The sequence below is a fragment of the Stegodyphus dumicola genome, chromosome 9 (assembly GCF_044657685.1).
Source record: "Stegodyphus dumicola isolate Sdum_Otavi_A_Nest chromosome 9, ASM4465768v1".
Taxonomy (NCBI): Eukaryota; Metazoa; Arthropoda; class Arachnida; order Araneae; family Eresidae; genus Stegodyphus; species Stegodyphus dumicola.
Window position 1 is genome coordinate 10769323 of NC_140776.1, and position 23915 is coordinate 10793237.

The 23915-nt window shown below is 34.7% G+C and overlaps 1 protein-coding gene across 1 annotated transcript in view; it reads left to right on the top strand.

The window, feature by feature from the left end:
* Mid1 (calcium-permeable channel component Mid1) overlaps nt 1–23915 on the top strand; it is a 171270-nt gene that overhangs the window by 117398 nt on the left and 29957 nt on the right. Inside the window, exon 2 of the mRNA XM_085823206.1 lies at nt 14257–14425. Coding sequence (XP_085679332.1) covers nt 14257–14425 — 169 coding nt within the window. The remainder of the gene's footprint in view (nt 1–14256; nt 14426–23915) is intronic.

The following is a 23915-nucleotide window of genomic DNA, read 5'->3' on the forward strand; positions in this document are numbered from 1 at the left end:
CTCTGAATTTCTATTAAAGCTATCTGTCGCCTGTCTCCAACTATCACTATTGAAACTTAATATTCGGAAAACTCCTGCTGTTTTCTCTGAACATTTATGACATGCTCGCACGTTAAGAAATGAAAATTGATTTATAGATTTTACTTTTTTCCTTTTATATTATTTTCCAAAGTTATACGAGGTGTGACCCCCCCCCCAAAAAAAAAGAGAGAGAGAGAGACTAAGTGCATAGCTTGAAAAAAGAGTGGAGTTGGCAACAACTGTTTTGGTGACGTCATTCCACACACCTCCTCTATCCATGCGGCCAGTTTTGACTTAACCGATCACACCAGTTGGGAGTACTGCCTCATTAAGTGAACATGTGCAACTGCATTCTGCCTGAAAAAATGTCTATAATGTAAAAATGGCATAAGCGGTCTTCAGGGGGAAGGGATAAAGCACGCATGTCAAAATCAAAATTCAAAACAACGTTAATTCTTTTCTCTTACATTAATGGAATTGTAATGATCGAGTGGATTCCCAGTGGTCAGACTGTTAATCAACACTACTACACTGATGTTCTAAAACGACTTCGTGAAAAAAATAGGGAAAAAGGCCACAGTTGGGGAGCGATGGATGGCTGTTGCATCAGGACAATGCACACGTTCACACGGCCCTACCTGTCAAGCAGTTTCTGACCCGCAAACACATGACTGTGATGGGGCATCCTCCTTATTCACCTGATTTGGCTTCGGGCGACTTTTTTTTTGTTTCCTAAAGTTAAATCTTGGTTAAAGGGAAGCCATTTTTCCTCACTTGGAGAGGTTCAGGCAAAAACGGAGAATCCCATGAAACGGAGAATCTCGTTCCAGAACTGCTACCAGCAATGGCAGCAACGAATGCAGACGTGTGTAAATGCTGAAGAGGACTACTTTGAAAGTGACAATGTCACGGGGAACTGATTTTGTAAGTATAATGATTTATGGGACCAGTCTCGTTTTTCTTAGTGTCACACGTCGCATAAATCGAATGAGAGAATTAAATGCTAAACAGATAAACCCAATAACAGCAATTCTTAAAAATCTTACGCTTTGGCTACTCACATGAGGAAATTCAGAATTACACATTCTTACCTAAAACGTTCATCATTTTAAATACTGATACTGAAGATATCTGAAATTTTTTGCAATTCTCTTATTTGAAATTTATTCAGGTTTTAGAAAAATATCTGATGTGTACATCAAATGACTTCCTTGAATCGAATATTAAAATATACACATTTTTTGCCGCATTTTATTCTAACTTATTTCCTCGAATTTCATTAGAGATATTTTTCATTTAATTAATTTAGTTCTCACTTCGCAGCAAAGCAAAAATACATAAAACCTCAAAATATCTTTACAAGAAATTGAAAAATATAGAAAATATACCAAATACAGTTAAAACAATTGAAGAAAGCAATTTTTACAATTAAAATTAGAGTTTCTACACACAAACACACACAAAAAGGTCAATTCTGCCAGCGGGCAAGAAGGCAGGTTTTTCGGTGCACAAAACTGAACGTTTCCTTTTGGTTCTACTCGGCAAAAAGACACTGAAGATGCAGAAAGACTTAATTCACTATTCCGCTAAGTTTCAAACGTAAACAAATATGGCAGCTATGGTCAAAAATTGGGCTTAGTAGCATTTAAACAACTTTTAAATTGTTGATAATTCTACAACTATCGCGTGCACTTTAACTAAAGACGTAAAAACTTTAATCGGAAGATAATTCAATCATTTTTAAAGCGAAAAATGCACAGTTTACAAGAATTTTAAAAAAATGAGCTCACGGAGCCGAGTAACGAAATGGGTATATATGTATACATATTTATATACTTTTGGTGCGGCCGATTGGTGCAACCGAAAAAGGAGGTGACAACTACATGTTGTAACTGTCCTATATACAAAATTTAAACGTTTTGAGGCTACTCGTTTTTGAGTTATGCGAGATACATACGTATATGTATACGTACAGACGTCACGAAAAAATATCTTCTTAATTCATTTTAAATCCTTTTTGCAACCCGTTTAGGAGAAAATAGTCCTTTATTAGCATTAATATTATTAATACCAGTGAAAATTTTTATTTGCAAGGAACAAATATTGAGAGGTGTATGGAAATTATCACGATTTAATTCTAAAATCGTGATAATCGTGATCGGTGTTGAGTGTTAAAATGCTAATAAAAAATGATTTCTAGAGTCTGTTCGGCATTTCGAAGTAGGAGCCACGAAAAATCGATAATGCCGTCGCTAAGATTCGAAATCCAGATCTTGCGAGTGCTATCCAGACGTGGTAGCACTTTCTCTACGTAGGCATGCAGTGAGAAAAGGAAAAAACTTACAGATGTAGAATTAACTCATTTGAGCTCTGAGTGGTATGACCGACTTTATCCGGTCGCGAGACGTTTTGACAATTGGCGCATATTGGATTAAGATATTTTGCTTTTTGTTTTGTTTAAAAATGCAAATATCGTCTTAATGCATGTAAGTTTATGAAAATAAAGACTAAAATAAGTAGTTATGTAAATTGAGTTAATAAATGCTGTTTAAATACGAATCTTCATGATAAACCAAAATCCCGCCCCTCTCAGAGGGCTAATTCATTTTTAAGATACTATAATTTAAATATGTTACGCTTCGTTTGTATATGATTTATACAAATAAAGACGCAATTCCGTTTGCAGATTGCGCTCCATTTATCTGAAACGATAAAAAATTGACGGTGAGCTACGATTTTTTCGTCCATGATAACTCTTAGGTTAAACTTCCCAAAATTTTCTCTTATCCGTTATAAGGTATTTCTCCCGCCTTCCTAGCGTGCGTTCGTAGGTGTAGTGGTTCTGCACTCTGGGCCGGTATTCCAGAGGTCCGTGGTTCGATTCTCGGCGAAGGCGTTTGCTAATTTTTCATTTTGCCTGCTGCCAAGTGTAAAACTGGACAACCGGAAGCAGTACTTTACTCGAAGCCCATAGCATTTTTTTAAAAAAAAACTTTAATAAAATATAACATAAAACTTTTCAGTTTTAGTACTTAAGGCTTTTATATTTATGTGACATATTAGACTTCGGCTAAAATTGATGTACTGGATGTGATACATAGCTCTGCATATATTTTCGTGAAAGAAATGCATTATGATTTAATCCAGTTTTTTTTAATTTGTCATTAAGACTGGTATATTCATATACGATCATGATTACCGTTCATGATTCATTTACAATCATAATTGGGAACAGCATATTAGGTTTTGAACATATGTGATAAATCGAACGAGGTGCTTTACTCAACTTTAAACAGATTTTTTGTGGGAAAATAGATTCACTATAGTAAGAGTTAAATCTAAAATAATGCAGCAACAATTAAGCTTATTTTAAATATATCTACACATGACATTTATATTAAGTCGTAAAAGGAAATGATTTTTATAACAGAGTTTCATTTGCAGAACTTAAACTTTTGTAATGCAGGCATGTTACCAAAAAGCGAACTCTTGCGCTGTTGATGATGACGAGCCACAAGAGCAAGTAACAAATTCGAAAACACCTATTTTTTTTACTTCTTTTAGGAACGCATTATTGTCACTATTTAGCTGTAATTCTAAAAATTAACGAGTTTTTATTGGTACCATAGAAACACTATAGAAGAAAATTAAATTACAATATTCGTTTCAAAGTATTTATTTTAAATATATTTTTAACACTAGACTTTCTTAATAAAACCCAATTAAACTGTATGGTATTCTTCTGCCGATAAAAATACAATTTTTGATAAAAAGAAATAAAGCGGCAAACAATTTTATTATATTGATAAAAATTTAGAAAAACCGGTTTTTGCAGATGGCTAGTTACATTTAGTAAAATATAATCAAAAATTTCGTATTGCGAACTTTTCTATTTATTGGAACGAGTTAGATTTTATTTGCAAACGATAAACTGGAATACAACTCGTTGCGATTTAAAGCAAGGAATCGACGGAAGATCATGTGCCGACGGTATCAGATTTCTTTTCCTTCTTAAATCTGCTTTACACTCAGATAGAAAATTACTTGAGTTCATTTTTACTTCCCTGTACGAAGTAAAAGAGGTACTGCAATCATGAAAAATTCCGGGTATCATATTTCAATGAAAATATCAATTTCGACTCCTATCGAATGCAATTTAACGATGTTTTTGCCTGACATCTGTACGTAAGGACAGACTAAAAGACTCTTTCCTCAAACGGATTATAAAACTGACTTAAAATGGACTCAAAAGAGATATTTTTTCGTGACATCTGTACCTACGTATATATCTCTCATAACTCATAAACGAGTAGCCTCAGAACGCTGAAATTTGGTATTTAGGACTGCTATAACGTTTAGTTGTGCACCTCGTTTTTTGGTTGCAATCGACCGCACCAAAAGTATATATATATATACACAAAACCTCCTTTATTACTCAGCTCGGTGAGCTCAGATTATTATTATTATTATTATTATATGTTGGTAAATAGTACATTTTTACTTCCTTGTACGAAGTAAAAAGGAAGTATTGTAATCGCAAAAAATTTCATCTGATTGTGAACCTTTTAATTGAGGAATGCTTTTTAATGAGTTTTCCATTCTGTGTGGTGGATCTATTTCAGATTTTGATTACTTAAGAAAGCCTTATTCTTTCACTGTCAAATTTATTTGCGTTGTTATTTGAAAAATTTGCTTTGATTTTTTAAGTCATTTCCAATGCTTAGTTCTTAGCAATACAGGGTGTTTATAATGTCCCGGACCCATTTTGATGTTTAATAACTCATAAAATAATGAAGATATAAACAAACGTATGGCATTTATGGATGGAATAACTGATATATTTTCCTTTTCAGGTTTGAATATCTTTACTTTTGTAGATATCGTCTGCGCGTGTGGTTAATTTCAGATAATTTCGTTTTCCAGTCTAAATATCTGTACTTTTCTAAATATCGTCTGCTTAATAATTGCATTTTTCTCTCTTTTGTTTTTGGCAACTATTGCAATGTTATGGACGTTTTCCTTTGGGGATTTGTACCGTTTACAGGAGGAAAGTGTCGAACATGGATGACCTAAAAGCCAGAATGACAACCACAATAGCCTCTGTGGATGCCGACATGCTTGCCGGTACCTGGCGTGAAATTGAATGTCGACTTGATGTTTTCCGTGCGATGAAGGGGGCATACGTGGAAGTTCATTGACAAGGGTCATGAAACTTTTTGAGTCTATCTAACCATTTATGTTATTAATTTTAATCTGTCTTTATTATTTTATGAGTTATTAAACATCAAAATGGGTCCGAGACTTCATAAACATCCTGTATTATTATAATTAGGAGTATGAATTTCATTTTTTTCTCTATTTGGGTACCCAATATATGGCGAGCAAGCTGCAAGTTCTTTGGTTCGATTCATTATCAGCATAGAACTGGGGGCGGGGACTGACTTACAAACAAATCTCATGGTAAACGGGGGAGGGTGGTGAGAGGTACCGAAGCATTTTTTTTCTTTTCTTCCACTTTTTTTTACCCCTTTCTTGTTATACCGGCGTCAGGCTGTGCGGCCTTGTAAAGGAAAACCCACATGTAAATCAGATTACCATATGGCAATTTCTATTTATTATCTATAAACTGTTTTTTAGCATAAATTATTTCTAATTGACACATTATTTTAACATAAAAGCATTTTACGATACATTAAAAAAACCCTTGGAGTTGCAAAAGTAGCATAAGAAAATGATGGATGTCTCAAGAATTTCGCAAAATCGCAAATATTAAAATTTTAGTAGCACAAGTTTGTCAAAAGTCTCAAATTGTTAAACTCAGACATTGTTGAAATCTGAGACAAATAATGAAGGGTCTCGAGTATCCCGAACTGGACGACCCATAAACCATCCTTTACGTTTAAGTACACAATGTTGAATTTTTTTCCTGCCCCCGATTATGGAATATGTTTTGTTGTAATTGTATACATTCATTTATTGGATTTAGTACTTTTAATTATAATGTTAGCATACCCTATATTATTCCAATGCCAGAATCTCTTAAATTGTAACACAATTACTGGAGGGGGAGTGTAGTGAAACATAATTTAATGTTTTTACATAATATTTTATTAAGATTTTCTAAGTGGCAACAAGATTTGATGCTTTTGCGTAGTTATTAAGATTTACTGTGTGGCAACAACGAGTTCAGTTCAATTATGGAACACTCAAAGTTGTTATTTTGAGCATTCCATAGTAATCGTTCCGTAAGCATTGTACCTTAAAACACTTTCTCATACTTTTTTATGTTAATAAGTGTGATGTAGCAAAGAAGTATGAAAGTTACATAAAAAAGTATGCTGCTTGTTAGAGACTAAAATACGCACTTATTTTCATTATGAAACAGTCTGGATGTTTCGTTTAGATTTTCAGTTTTCATCAATACCTACAGAACGTTGAAGTGGTGTATGTGGGACTGCTATAACATTTAGTTCCCAATTTACCTTTTTTATTTCAAAAGACAGTTTCAAAAGTGTATATACTATATGTAAACACATCCTCCTTACCCGATACCCTGCTTAAAAGTCCGTACCCGTCGTTATGACTGTAATTGTTGGTCGTAGTATACTTCCAGTTAAAGAAGTGTTTTAAATAACGAAAATATTCATGTTTTGGGGTGTCACGTTTTTTAAACAATGAATAAATAAATATCAGAAAAACAAACGCAGCTATTACTGTAAAGCAATGCTTTATGAATATCTGCATCAGAATATGGCTCAGGTGGAATTGTGTACGACTCAAGACCGCTTCTGTTTTTGAGCAAGACCGTGTGTGACAATGGTCAATGTCCTAACAATGACATATCCTAAATTAAACAATGTTAGGTTGACGCCTTGCATGGAACATTGGATGTAGGACGTGCTAATGCCATTTAATCATCTTAATGAGTATATGCTTAAAAAGGGCTAGTCCTATTCTTTGTTTACAAAATACGCCTGAACTGCCTGACCCCGCTGGCAAATTAATGCAAATAAAGGCTAACTCGGTCGCAATAAGGACAAAACTCTGCTTCATAGCAAAATTCGTTTTGTGTTTACATATTTAATCCCACTTGCGCATCGATAAATATATTTGCATTTGAACGGTTACGGCTGTTTACGGGTGAATAGGTGACAGCGGTATCGCAAAATACAGAATGCTATATTCATTGTGTACAATATGCTAAATTCAATATGTATATATATATATATATATATATATATATATATACTGGTCATTAAATACATTTTATAGTGCCCGTCATACATTAAAATTAACCCTTTGCGGCACAGTGTATCCGGACTAGACACACCTTCTGTACGCACAGAAAAATTGAATGAAAAAGAATTTATAGGTTACTATAGGTTATTCTGAACCGTCTTTATTTATAGTAGATGGCAGCTCGACACAAACCAGTCCATATATTTTAGCCATGTTTAGTTTTTTAAGACCCTGATTTTTCAAAGAAATATTCCAGATATTTTAGGGTATAAAAGGAATTGTTTGAAAAGAAATTTCTATGTTATTTTTTTGGCTGTATGTTAATCTCCTTATTCTATATTAGTTTTAAATTTCTACCTTGAAATCTTGCCTAAAATCAAACGGAGAACCCTAGGTGGGCCCAGACCCGGCTCACCGATCATCTAGGACAACTGCGAGTTTTTATTCTTTGTTTCTCCGCATCTCATCGGTCAGTTCATTGACAACAATGCTCGTTTCAGCATTCTTTTCGAAGCTCTATTCAATCAGTGGGCCTACTCAAACTTTAAAAGGTAGCGTGCCGGAAAGGGTTAAGTAGTATTTTTTATATATTATATAAACCCTTTATATATTATATTTATATTTTACATATGGACTATACATGATAGAGACTGTAGTAAGAACAATACAGGTTTAGCACAGATGATTCATTCGCTTTAAAAAGGCTATACTTTCAAAAGTATTTTACGTACACACAATAAAGATATATAAAAAGAGCCACAAACTCAAGTTTATACATCCTCTACAAATATTCAGTACGTGCACCTTCGGTGACACGACATACGTCCAGACGTTAATCGAGCTCCTTCCACAGATTTGGAAGCGTTGTTGTCCAGTTCTCCGTCCTGTCGATTGACCAGATGTTCGGAATACCACCAAAAACTGTGTGGAAGATTTTGCGTCAACGGTTGCATTTCAAACCGTACCACGTGCAGCTCCTGCAATCATTAAAGCCGGAGGATGACGCCCGTCGACTAGACTTTTGCGTCAACATTGGAAGACGAAGATTTCGCCACCAAAATGATATTCAGTGATGAAGCAACGTTCCACTAATTCGAGAAACTTGGTGAAATAGTGAAAAAAACTTGCTGAGTTTGTGGTTCTTTTCATACATTTTTCATGTGTATCTGTAATTCTTTTGAAAATATAGCCTTTTCAGAATAAATGAATCATTTATGCTAACCCTGTACTACAGAGTATATATAAATAGAATTACCTATGCTATGCTTGTAGAGACATTAGGAGTTTTTGGAAGCAAGAGAGATTGAAAAATTAGCGACGCCTTCGCCGGGAATTGAACGGTGGACCTCTGCAATACGCGCCCAGCGTGCAGACCACCACACCATGAAGGTATGCCAAGAAGGCGGGAGAAATGTCTTATATGCTATTCACTATATGCCTTCCCATTACAGTCGTAGCGTGTCTTCATTACAACATTGCGTATCAGTACTACAGTCATCCTGTTTTATTGTCGCAGTAAGTACTACTCGAGAACACATATCGCGAGTTTTTAAGTAATTTGTCCAAAGATACGAAACTTTTGTCAGAAACCAAAGACTCAAATTCAAATCATCCGAACCTCATTGTCCTTTATTTTCTTAAAGCTCTGTGATAACGCAAATATATTTTTATTTACTGCAATATATTTTTATTTACTATATTAATATTTTTATTTACGCAAATATATTTGAGGCTGCACGGATACTGTCATAGAGGACGCATCTCAGTACAAATACATAAATTGTAAACCCACCTTACTTGTAGTCTGTTAATTAGTTAACAGTACAGAATTCTGTTAAGAATGCACTGAATATAAACAACAAATCAAACTCGATAAAAATTACTTAATAAGTATAACACAAATATCATAGTACAAATAGCACTACAATTATGATAATACGCTGCAGTTAATGATATTGATTATACATTGATTATAAAAATTATTTCAGTTGGCTAAATTAACTGGATTGTTTGTTTATATTATCATTTCGAATACGACACAAACGTACGCATTCGTCACGACCAGTAAAAACCTTTTCGACAATACCAAGTGGGCATAGAAATTTTGATTTAGAGATCCGTTCAAGCAAAAATAAATTTCCATTTTACAAGATCCTTTCCTGGCGAAGGATTTACAAAATTATGTCCATTTCTCAATTGCATCGAATAATTATCTTTCCGTTTCATCCAGAGTTAAAGTAAAATTTTAGTTTGATACAATTTTCGACGAGTCAAATTTTTCTTTCTAGAAAGGTTCAACAAAAATGTATAGGATAGCTAACGTTTTCTTGACCGGGAAGGAAACATGGGCAGCAGAGAGAGGTTTAGGCTCATTTAGCTCATTGTTTACGTAAGTAAGAGGGTCAATGATTTTACCAGTTTAACTTCGGCAAGAATGGTCGTCATTTGCCTTGAAGGTCCTAATGAGTCTTTCATAGAACCCATCCCACCATGGGACATGAGGGACAAAGTACTGCCATATTATTTCATGTATCGTACCAAAATTTTTTAAATCCGGTATCAGCCGAAATTTGAGAAAAACCTTTCAAAATGTTGTCTTTGGTCTTAAAACTCTTAGCATTATCAGAAATGATAACTTTACAATTCACCCTTGTTGCAAAAAAAAAAAAAAAGTCGTAAGGACAATATAAAACTTTTCGTCGGCATATCAATAATTAATTCGATATGAAGTGTTCTAACAACTCCACATGTGAATAAGGCTGTATATAACCTGTATTGAGTGACCTTTCCCGATCGAAGGAAGACTGGACCAGTGATATACTACAGTAAATGGCGGATTTTCCAGAATTCGATCATTTCGCAATTAAGGTGCTATTTGTTTAGCAGGATTTACAAAGATTTTGTTGTCAATATATTTAAGCTGCTCGTCTTTGATTTGTAACTGTACTAACAGGCTTTCTAATTCATCTGTTTCTACACGTGGTACAGAGTGACTATTTGCTATTTTTAATAATAATTTCCATCCAGGCTGTAGTTATAAATCATGACATAGATACCCATCTCATAAATAAGACCAACTTTGAACCCTTTTTATAAACACAACAAAACAATTGTTTTTCAATGGATCCCTTCACATGTAGGTATGGACGGTAACGAAAAGACAGACTCACTAGATAAGAGAGGAACACTTGAGCCACAAGACAGCAAACCACTCCCTCCAGAGTTACCTTGTAGAGTCAATGGGTTATTTCGAAATAGGAGACATAAAAAATGTGCAATGTCCTCGCCAGGAATCGAACCACGGGCTTCTCAAATACGCGTCAAGCGTGCTGACCACTAATACCACGAAGGCATGCTAAAACGGCAGAAGAAGCTGTGTCAAACTTCAGACTGCAAATAGGCCACGACTGTATGGCACACCATTTTAATAAAATTGGCATCCTTCCATATAATGTACGTCAAATTTGTAACTCGGGCATTATGAATGCAGAGCATCTTCTTATATGACAAGAACTTGAAAAAGTGTCTCCGAAACGTGATGAGTTAAGTAAACTATACTGGAATGCCAGAGCTTTCATGAACTCCATGTAAAGACTTTATCTCTTATGTCCCTCTCCTTGTTGTTTAAATTTTTAACTTTTTACTTTTGTTCCCATGTTCATTTGTTCTGGTTCTTGCTTTAAAAGTTTGTTCTTTTTTTTATTATTATTATTTATCATTGTTCTTGTGCGATACTTGAGCTGTTTTGTATGTTTAGATTGATCTTTCCAATACAGCCATATGTAGCAACGTATTAATTTCGCAACTTGTTTCCTATGATCGGTACGTTTTCCTTAATTCTGCCTAACACTTTAGCCATTAATACTACAACAAGACCATCTATACTGCCAAACGAAACTGTAAGCAAACTAATACTACATAATGTATTTTTTCTTTACCTATCGAAACAAATAACTATTATTAACGAATTCTCTCAATTAAATATTATTACTTACCCCCACCTTTCTAAGGTTACGAAAATTAAGTGTCTACTTTACTACAGGCGTTTCAAATAACATTTTCCAAACAACGCAGTATTGAAGGATGTGAAATTCTGTTCAAAAACAAATAATCAAACATACGGATTCAAAATCATTCAAACGTTATTCTCCTTAATTTTATTACTACTCGATGATAACGCAAATCTATTTTTACTTCCTTGTACGAAGTAAAGAAAGTACTGTAATCGCGAAAATTTTCGGATATCATATTTCAAAGAAAGTATCCATTTTGATCTCTATCGAATACAATGTAACGATGTTTTTGCGTGACATCTGTACTTAAGGGCAGAATAACGCATCTTTTTTTTTTTTTTTTTTTTTCCAAAATTGATTTAAAATGGATTCAGAAGAGCTTTCAAAATATATTAGTCTCAGAACGTTTAAATTTTGTATATAGGATGTTTATAACGTGTAGTTATGCACCTCCCGTTTTGGTTGCAATAGGACGCACCAAAAGTAAATGTGTATACATACCCACTCTGTTACTCGGCTTGGTGAGCTCAGTTTTTTTTAAAACGTGTAGTTGTGCACCACCCTTTTTAGTTGCAATAGGTCGCAACAAAAGTTTATATATATATATATATGTGTGTGTGTGTGTGTGTGTGTGTGTGTGTGTGATGTACCAGCTTTTGTCCGGAATAAATAGATTGGTGAAGAATCATAGATGTAGTTGTAGCTCAAAAGTATCAGACGATAAGTTTAAAAAAACATGATCCATTTATTATTATTCAGGAGAAATAGCAATTACAAAAATCTGATCTCCGGAGTAAATTAAAAAGAATTATTAATAACTTTTTGCATGAAGTTTACTGCATCGTTACATTAAAGAAAGGACCCCGATATTTCTTTGCGAGTCCTTTCATAGCCTCTGGAAAGGCGGAACTTCCAAGAAATGACGTCAGCCTCGTCAGCCATTCCAGTTCGCTTTAAATATCTTCAGAACATTCTATAACTGTACGTGTAGAAAAGGCGGGAAAAACAACTTGACTACGGGCTGTGGATTTAATTCCACGTACTTTCAAATAAGAGACCGTGGCCTGAAAAGAACATACAGTTAGAATTTTAAGTGTATTCTTGACTATGGAATTTTATTATTACACATACACACACACACACACACATATATATATATATATTTAATATGTGTGTGTGTGTGTGTGTGTGTGTAAACATACCCAGTCTGTGTCTCGGCTTGGTAAGCTGAGTTTTTTTAGTCTTATATTGGTTGATACACTGTGCATTTCTGCTTTCAAAATGATTGAATTATGTTGTTCTTATCTTCCGGATAAGGTTTTTAAGACTTTAGTTTAAAAGGTATTTCTCCCGCTTTCCTTACGTGCCTTCGTGGTGTAATGGTTTTCTGCAAACTGGGCTGGTATTCCAGAGGCTCGAATCCCAGCGAAGGCGGTTGCTAATTTTTCATCTCTCCAATGAAGCTAACGTTTCTACAAGTTAATGTACATGCAATAGCTGTAGAATTATCAATAATTTAACTGCAACTAAGCATAATTTTTTTACTGTAGCTGCCGTATTTGCTTACATTTGAAACTTAGTAGAATAGTGAATTAAGCCAATTTCTGCACTTTCAGTGTCTTTTTGCCGAGAAGGACCGAAAGTAAACTTTCGGTTTTGTGCACCGAAAAATATGTCTTTTTGCCCTCTGGCCGAATTGCTTGTTTTTGCGTAGAAAATCTAATTTAAATTGTAATTTTTTTATAATTGTTTTAACTGAATTTGGTGTTTTATGTTTTTCTAGATTTTTTCCGTTTTTAACGAAAATATTTTGAGGTTTTATGTATTTTTGCCTTGCTGCGAATTGAGAACTGAATTAATTGAATGAGAAATCTATCTCTAATGAAATTTGAGAAAATAAGTTGAAATGAAATGCAGCAAAAAATGCTTATAATTTAATAAGCCTTACAAGGAAGTATTATTAGATATATTATATTTTATTATTACATATATTAGTATAGTTTTTAAAAGATATTTCCAACAGATATTCTGCAATCTGAAACAGAATAATTTTTCTTTTTTCCACTTGTTTGAAAACTCTTGTATGCAATACACATTATAGTTTAACCACGAATTCATACTTAAAATTACTTTTACGGAGTAATACTAACACCGTTACTCACTTAAATTAAAATCTTTCCTATTTTGTACAGTAAGGGTTCCTATTTACCGTGTACAGTAAGGGTGTAAGTTCCTATTTTGTACAGTTCCTCATAATATTTAATGCAAAGCAAAATTGCTACGCTACGTCACAGGCAAAAATATTTCTCTTACTTCAAGAACAAATGTCTTTAGTCAAAAGTGACTATTTTTCAAGAGGAAGAGCCCACCACTGGCCAAGTGGTTAAGAGTATTGGTCTCTGAGTAATTTGACCAGTTCAAATCCAGAAAGAAACTAGAAACACGTGTGTATTAATCGTGTCCGTGCATGTTTTTTTTTTCTCATCTGTAATGCAAATATGAGCGAATTTCTCTTAGCAAATCCTCTACGAACGCATCTGTTCTCTTTGACGGGAAGCTGTCGTGTGCCTTCCGTTTTCAGTTACACAAGCAAACAATCAGGATTTAGGTAGATGAATGTTTCATCCTCTTTAAATCAACTGATAAGGGAAATTAATTAATTAGTGAAGTTCTTCTGGCCCACGTAAAGGTAAAAAGGCAGACAGTTTAATTTCGATCAAAGCGTTTTTACGGTAACTGCGTAACTGAAATAATAGCATACTATAATAGATCGAATTAGCCTCGTCTTGGAATAAAATATCTCCAAAAACCATGTCAATCTCATCGTTTTATGAAGAATTCTGATCAGCAATCCTGTGGCTCCTTGTTTTATTTGCCTACGAAGGTGTGAAAATAAAATAAGTTGGGCCACCTCAGCATGACCATCTAATCGCATCCATTCCACGGAAGAGTAATAATGTGATCTTTTTCTTTCTCTTTGCAGGAGGCCTATAAGCAGTGGGTGTGCGCTATGTACCTGCCGCAACTGCAGGTGGAGGGAGAAGGGATGAAACCCTGCCGATACATTTGCCGCCTGGTGGAGCAAAGGTGTCCTTATTTCCATCCCAGCGTCAAGGACCAGTACGCGGGAGAACGAGTATTCAAGTGCATAGGTCAGTTTCCTTTCTCCTTAACTAGCCATTCATATGATGGATAATAGTTATTATTCAAAATTAATAATTTCTAACTAGCAATTTAAATGATGGATAATAATTAGTTAGGACTATAGTTGGTTCCTTAACTGGCAATTCAAATTATGAATAATAGTTATTATTCAAACTTAATTATTTCTAACTAGCATTCAAATGATGGATAATAGTTAGCTAAGATTATAGTTGGTTCCTTAACTAGCAATTTAAATTATAGATAACAGTGAGGATTATAGTCGGTTCCTTTAGTAACAATTCAAATGATGGATAATAGATACTATTATTCAAAATTTATAATTTCTAAATACCAGTTAGTATTATAGTTGGTTCCTTAACTAGCAATTCAAACGATGGATAACAGTTATTATTCAAAATTAATAATTTGTAACTAGCAATTCAAATAATGGATAATAGTTAGGATGTTAGTCGATTCCTTAACCAGCAATTCAATTGATGAATAATAGTAATTATTCAAAATTTTATGATTCGAATTCAATTCAAATGATGAATAATAGTTATTATTCAAAATTTTATTTTCGCTTTACATTAAGAGAGAATACATACATATATACATATTTATACATTTTAAATATTACAGATGCATAATATTATCATTTCTAATTAGCAATTCAAATGATGGATAACAGTTAGTTAGGATTATAGTTGGTTCCTTAGCTGGCAATTCAAATGATGGATAATAATTATTATTCAAACTTAATAATTTATAACTAGCAATTCAAATGATGGGTAATAATTAGGATTATAGCTGGTTCCTTAGCTGGTAATTCAAATGATCGATAATAGTTATTCTTCCAAAACCTTATTTTCGGTTTACATTAAGAGAGAAAATATATATATATATATATAATATTACAGATGGATATTACATATATTACATATATAATATTACAGATATATAATATTACAGATGGATAATGTTATTTCTAACGGCAATTAGTTATTAACGCAAAATTTAGCTCTACTAAAGAATTACTTGAAATGCTAATAGTTAATGAATAAAGATAATCGACGTTAAACAAAAATATCAGTATTAACAAGAAAAACTTTTTCTATCTTTTTATAAGAGAAAAGTATTTTTATTGTGATTTTAAAAGCTAAATTTACTATGTTTATATATATATACTAAAAATGGCAAATGGAATTGCTGTTAAATTATGCAACATTGTAAGATCATGTTTTTGCCTGAACTTAGTAGTAAGCCTGCAATTTCTTGCACAGGCGTGAAGAGTAACGACACAGGGAAAGGCCGTAAAATGCCCTTTTATTCACAAACTCTTTAACAAAAATGCACGTACTTCGTGCTCACAAAACACCGACTAATTACGGTGAGAACTTAAAGGAAATTTAACAATAAATTCGAAAAGGTAAAGAGTAGTAGGTAGGTAGGTAGGTGACGGAAGACGGGGACGCCTGGTGGCTACCAGAGATAAACAGGCATGTGTCCCTCGCCTTCCACTATCTAATGGCAACAACTCCCTGTGGCCTCAAGAGTCCACACCGGGAGCTTATTAAGAGCGCAAGAGTTTACATGGCCAAACAAGAAGACTTATTAACATTGCTTGACTATTTACATAATTACATGTATGAGACTTCTGGGACGGATTTACAGATGAGGGGCTCAGAGCTAGGTACTAAATGTATGAAAACACAAAAACATGAAAATGTACAGAAAACACACACGCAGATGGAAAAAAAATAATAAATAAATAAATAAATAAAAATAAAAAAGGGGGGAGAGGGATACACTTGATTAACACTGAAGACTTATGACAAATAAAATACACAAATATATATATGACAAACATATATATGACGAACATACACAAATATATATATGACAAACAATATAAATTTATTCGTAAAGGTAAAGAGTAGTGCTAGACTACACACTTGAGTTAAAGCTAACTGGCTGACTCAACAACCTACACGGCAATTTACTAAATAAACGGTCAGAAGGCGTAGCCGCAACTCAGATTAACAGCTGGAAAACGGACTAGCAATGTGCGCTACTAAGAGAAATCGCGTTTTGTCTAACCTTCTCCTTTCGCCCGTTTAAATACTCTCTTCACGTAACTTAATTTTCAACCTGGCGAGGAAATGCGAGGGGAAATAAGAAGTTCAGAAAAGATACCAAAATTAAAGTAACTGGTTATTCTAGCTAAGGGAAAACCTTCGAGGTAAATACCCTTCTGAGCTAACGCTTCTTTGGGCTAAAAAATTTGAAAGCTTTCAGATTTTACATTATGCCTAAAAGGGCGTTTTTTTTAACGTTTTGTGTGTTACCTTTATTTATTAAATATCACGTTCTTCGCACTTAAACCATAAATTCAATTCAACAGCAATATCGCAAAATAATTTTTAAATGAGCAAATCTTTAGAATTTCTGATAGACAGTCTCGCGCTCTGGAGATAAATTTTTTTTCCCCGTAATGTGTTGCCACTTCTCGCTTTGATTTCTTAATCAAAAATTCATAAATGCTTTACGACATTATAAATAGATCATAAAACAAATTCCAAATTCTGGCTTCCAGATGCCCATATTCGGGTGGAGACGTTCGTTATTCAAAACTGGTTTGCTCTAGGTACCGTTGTTTTATCATAGTGAGAGAAACAAAAATACATTTATGCAGATTGTTCATTATTTACTTTCTTTAAATATGACACAGGGCAATAATATTGGGTGGCAACAATTTGAAAAGTGAAAAGCCAAAACAAAAAATCAGCGCAAAATGCCAAAACGAAATTAATAGCCCTCCTGGGGAAATTGCCCCTTTCGGCTAAAACGTTTGTTCCGATTGAGACAAACTCGAGGCTTTAAAAGAGCTAGACAAGGATAAGTCCACATAGTTGGGAGAAAACACATTATAAGTAAATTTCTTGCAACGTAATTTATCAAAATTTACAAACTATTGATAGGAATATCTGCCCGGTTAAATCTGGTTCTTCTTGTCGGTCAGCAGCTGAATTTTTAATTGAGCAATTCTCAATATTAGTTTAATTTCTGCTTTAAAAATGGCAGTTCGCAATATTCGGTTATTTTTACTTTAAAAATGAAATTTTTGAATCTGACTGTAATTGATATAAACGAATGAATCCATACATCATTTTCTTTAATGCTTCACCTTATTTTTGTTCTATTATGTAATTTTTATTTAATAAACTACGTCTATAACGAACCCATACATATTTTCTAATTAAATAATTAATTTCAGTATTAGAGGCATAAAAAGATATAATGTCGAATAAAATTTAGGCAACAGAAAAGAAAAAAACTGCAGAATTATTTCTCTTTGCGGTCATGACGTTTGCCTTACATAGCGCCAAATCTGAAATGAACAACTTGTACAACGAACGTGTCACAAAACGAATAGGCGTAAAGACCGACAAATAACCAGTATAGAAAATTTGGCCTTTGTTTAAGAACTGCATCCGAATTTCGTCACAGTTTAAACACCGAGCTAAATTCGTTTTACTTTAACGACTCGTAAATTTAAAAATGGTCTGTGCGTAAACAAAGATGACGAGTAGCGGAGCGCACAAATAAACATGAATACTGAAGAACTGAAATTTTCTTTAACCTGTAAGATGACCAAACTCAGAAGAAAATTGCCCCTGGTGAAGAGAACGAAAGGGTCCACGCTGTTAACAAATCTTTCAAAGAAGTCAAAATTAAACTGATTCCATGCTTCTTAAAGCGAAAATGTATTTAATTAAGAAGATTACACTTACCGCATGCAGGTCTCAGACGAGCAGGGGCATTCCAATGAGATGAAATGAAAAGAAGACCTGATCTGTTCAATGATAACAATTCCCGCAATCCTGAAAAGAGAGCAAGACTAACTATACATATAACACTTTTAGCACTGCCTTCCCTCCCCACCAAAAAAAAAAAAGCCAGATGATTCTAAAACAAGAAATAAAACCGTTTCATACTCAGAGGAAGCTTGGAAAAGCTTTGACTAAACAACTAAAAAACTGTTGTGCACATGCACGGTACATTGTAAGGTATATTTTAATTTTATAACAGATATTTTAATTTTGATACCCTTTCCTAACAATTCTTGTTTCCACTTACATTTCCCTACCAGAATAAATGGCGTTGAATGCAAATGAGTTAGAAGAAGTATTTAAGGAAGGTTGAACTCACTTCGATACAGAGTGCCTAGCACTCTGTATCGAAGTGTAGTCTTGAGAGTAGTCTTGAGTGGCGCGTGTTTGCCTTCTGGCTAAGTCGCTCTTGAAGCTGTTACGCTCGGCCGTATATTACGCGCCGTTCGATATTCGTCGGATAGTTTAATTTAAGGGTCAACTACGTTAGATAATTGTGTTTAGCTTCGGCTAAGTCTCGTTTAGTTAATTATAGTTTAGTTTCTTATTCTGAGTTAAAGCCCGTGTAGAGGCTTTGTTGTAAGCCTGAGAAGAGGCCTACTGTTATTCTTATTTGAGTGAGTAAAAGGGTAATTTAACCCTTCTCCAGTCTACGTCTTAGTTTTTTTGAACTTGGTGGTACATAGTTCACTAGATGCCTCGACGTTCATCTTAGACAAAGGAAGAGGAACACTATAACATATATATATATATATATATATATATATATATGTAATGCTAGCACATTTTAAGCACACCATATTCGCTTGATGATATCTAACATTTAGAATGATGAATTTGCAGATACTATTTTACAGAAATCCAATTGAGGAGTAAATGTTCCATTGAGGTTAGTAGCACGAAATACAATCCTGTGCGACTAATAAATGTAATATTAGCACAAATTTTGGAAGCACTGATGCAAAATATAGAACACTGAGACGTAAAAGCGTAGCGATGTTGTTTAGCATAGATAGTTGATGCTTAGAGCGTCCATCCATTTTAAAGAATATGAAGTCGAGCCAGATTAAATTCCATATTTATTTTAATTCACATTTTGTGGCCACAGTGCCACACTTGGCAATCGTGCCTACTCCCAGAACAATTTTGATACTATTGCCATAGAAGATTGCTGCAGCGCTTTAATAGGATGAAAGCATAAGCGAGAAGAGAGAGTATTGCAGCACTTCAGAGGAAAGAGGAAGGGAATCGAGAAAGGTTTTGGTTTACAAATTACTTTGATTGGACAAGAGATATCTGAATTAAGAGTTATGTAAGATCGCATGATTAATTTGAATGACACAGTTTAGATTTATAGCGCTATTTTTAAGACAGAGAGAGATAAGTATACAAATAAAATGAAAAATAAAAGAGGTTATAGCCAATTAAAATTAGAAGTTTGCTTTCATATTTTTATCGTACATATATGTATATTGTTTATCTAATAAATTGTTAAATTTTAGAACTTTCAACATGGATGCTGGTTACAATAGTCTATGATACTTTCTACAATATTTCTTACTAGGTTGGAGAGTGGATTGAAATTATCCATATTGTAACCTATAGGAAATAGCGTCCATATAACATTGCGTAAGGGATTTATAATTTATGTACGTTGTGAGAGGTCAGAATTGTATAGCTTTTTGATCAAAATATCTTCTAATAACCTGACGTTTAAAATTTGCACCATAGCTCGCAACTACGGCATTTGCGACCCTGCATACCTATGTGATTCCGTCGTCTCTGTACCTCCTACACAGCCTGCAAGTTTGTCGATCTAGTAGCGAATCACTCTGTACAAATCCAATGTAACTGCTGATGTATTTATAACTAATGATGAATTCACACTAAGACTGTAATACAGTGTAACGCAGAAGTAATAATAAATGCGTAATAGTAATGTAAATATTGGGGCAGGTAATACATCTATTTTTATGAAAATTGCAGCATCATGAAGGTTTGGTTTAGCTTATTTGATTAGGGCAAAGCACTCAACAGCTATCTGTTTAAGGGAAGGGATTCCTTCGTGGAGTACTTTCTATAAGAACTGGCTTGTACATGCGTTACTAATACGGAAAACCACGAAAACGCTCATGCAGCCAGCCCATTCGCCGGGGTTCGAACTACCAGTGTTCAGCGACTTAACGCTCGGCCGCTGTTGGCCTCAGTACCATGAAAGAACCAGCTGAACAGGATGAAACTTGTGGGAAAATCTGGCATATAAATGATTAGAAATGCTGCGGGAATATCCTCATCTGACCGACACCTTCTAAGACTTAGAAACAGAGAAGATAGACCTGCCGTAAGTTGAACACTGTTCTAATAGAGGCACTAAAGCAAACTTCAGATTTTCATAGCGACACATTATCGTCCTACAGCGTTAAGGTCATGACTGCGTTTAGGAGACACTGATACCAGAGTGACAGCAGTGAATTGAAGAGCACCGAAAGAGACGAAGATTCGGTAGTGGACCTTAAATAATGACATCACAGAATGATTAAAATCCCACGCGCATGAATATAATAAACCGCGCAGTTTCTTTCACGAGTATCGGTACAGGAAAAAAAGGGCATTGTTACTAATACGTCATTGCCTACTTCAATAATTCGGGGGGAAATGCTGCTCGGAAAATTGTGTGCTAGCATTCCTTTGACCGTGAACCATCAATATCTCAAGCTGAGGATATAAACATTAACATTAACATGGATTGACAACATATTTTCTGATGCCACCCGCTTTCATCTGTGATGATAATCACATGCGGATTAGAGGATACGTTGAAAAGCCGCATCTTTCATACTGCACTTTGGAGTGTCATACTGACCTAGGAAGATGAGTGATAGCGTTGTGTGACCTTCACTGAATATGACATGAGACCGTGGTGATATGAATTGCGGGTCCTCTCGAAAGAAACCGCCATATCAGGGATTTTTAGAGCTTAGGTTGTATCTTCCCTCCAGTTCACTTCTGGCACTATATTGCAACAAGATGATTCCCTACCACAAATCCAAAAAGTCTCCTTCGCAATACAGCAGGTGCTGTTTCCTACCTATTCTGCTCATTCTCCAGATATGTCGCTGATTGAACACATATGACAATGGACACTGGCTCATCACTGTCCTCCAGCAGTCAGTACAAGTGAGCTCTTGAACCTGACAGAATCGGTTTGGCAAGCACACATTCGAAGCCTCTTCTACTACGATGTGCAGAAGCAGTTGTGGCTCCTCGATGGAAATTCACGAAATGCTGATTTTATGCCACTGATGTAGCTGTGTTGGTTTTCAATTTTAATTGTTTATTTATATTCCCATTAGTAACATATAGCGCAAATTACTTTTTGACTTGATAATTTATTCATATAAATTAGAACTTTTACAAGAATGAGTACACATCGCAAATTAACGTCTAGTCTGTCTGACTTATCTCCCTCTTCTGACAGTAACATCAGCCATAAGCCCACGAAATTCATCATGGCAAGGGGTGCAAGATTGCGCCTGTGCAGCACACAGTCCGGGGATCGAATCCCGGACCTGTGGTGCTGCTGTGCGACGCGCTAGCCACTGCGCCACCGAGCCTCATAATGTTTAGTGAAATCCATGATGCAAGATACAAAATACTTTGGAAGAAATGTCAAATTCGTATTGTAAATGCTTCAGATAACGTAATTGTTATGAATTGTACATGTACACTAAAAGGCCAATATCAGCAGTGAATATGTAGGTCGATAACATTCGAATAATTTCAGTATAATAAAATAGAACACCTAAGAGTTTCTTAAATCTGCAACGAGTGGCGGACCCTGACTCCGTGTAGCTTTTCCAAAAGTAGATTTTTTTTGGAAGGCATACTTGGGTCGTACAGAACGCAAGTTGTCCTTCTTGGGTCATGCCAGCTGTGTTTCTGATAAATCGTGGTAAATTTAAAATTCTAGAATGGTAGCAAATTAGGACTACATTTTCTCACTAATGGTACATATCGGATATCCCATGTGCTTATTCCTCTCCAGTACTTTGCTAAGTTTCTTTGAAAACCCGGTTATGAAGCTTAAGGTTAGGTTAAGTTATCTGAGTGTCGCAAAACACACGGAGATATCTGCCTAAAGAAAGGAATGGCTTAGAACATTCTATGGCAGACTAGCTCATATTCACATCACACATGGGGAAAATTATGAAAACTAACTATGCAGGCAGCCCGTTCGCCTGAATTTAAAGCCAGATCGAACTACCAGTACCAGGAGGTGTTAACTACTGAATACTGATAAGTTTAAATAGAATACCATTACATATGTGGGCGTTGGCTGTATAAACTATAAACAGCTGCATCGTGAAGGGAAACGAAGATCTGAAAATAGTAAGTGAAGCTTCACCAATACAAAGAGATTGGAATACGATATCTAACTGGATCGCATCTCCAATTATCGGTTTTTAGTAGCGGAGAATGGTAAGCTGCTCTCTAATCCTATTAAACATATCTTCCGGATTGCAAATCTTATGAAATAGCCAACGCTGTTGTTAGCATCGAGCAAATATCACAATCTGTTTATCAATGGTTAGCAGCAAAGAACAAGTTATAATCTCTGTTCCATCTCACTTATCTCTTGTGCATGACTACTGTCGTCAATACATTTCTTCACAAAATATCGCAATAACAGAAATAAATTTATACGATTATATCCACGTCATTAAGAGTAAATGAGTTATCGCGTCAAGAAAAGCTGTTATTCATTAATCCAAAATATTATGAAATATCTTTCTCTCAACGAATTGCAACAAATTCTCAATAGTCTTTCGCTAAAACTTATCCCGATTTAAGATTATTACAACTTTTGTTTCCCCTCCCTAATAGTTTTCGAAAAGATAGCATCATTTTATTAACATAAACTCCCAATCCTTTTAATGATGTACGGAAGCTGAATGCTCAAGAGCATCCATGTTTTTAAAATCAAACACTCTGATAGTTTCATCTGAAGTTTATTTCACTGTATAATGAATGTAGTTGCCTCTCGACATTTCTGTGCTTTCAGTTTTCCTGTTTTTAAGGTTACAATATACGAGGCTTAAATGAATATGGTACCAATAGGTAAGGTATACATAAGACAATATCCCTTAAAATGTTTGCCGAGAAGACAGCCTCCATGAGCTAAATACCCTCGTAGGCTTTGTCATTTTTAACCCCTAAATTAAATAAGATCCTCTCTAATTCAGCGATATAAAGGGTGGGCCATCTAACTTTTGGAATTTGGATTGGCTATTAAAAAAACTAATGAATATAGTTTTTTAATTATGAGTTTATTTACAAAGATTGGACATTTTCATTTAAGAATAAAACAAAACATCGTTTAAATGACTGCCACGACTGGCTTGACAGTACTCTATCCGATCAACCAAATTTTTCAGTACATTTTCGATTGTTTGCGCGCCAGTCGCATGAATGGCAACTTCGATTTCGTATTTCAAGGCATCAGTCGTTTCTGGGTGGTGAGAGTAACACTTATACTTATCCTTAAGGGTTCCCCACCAAAAAAAAAAAAAAAAAAAATCCGACGGGGTCAAATGACAGCTCTGAG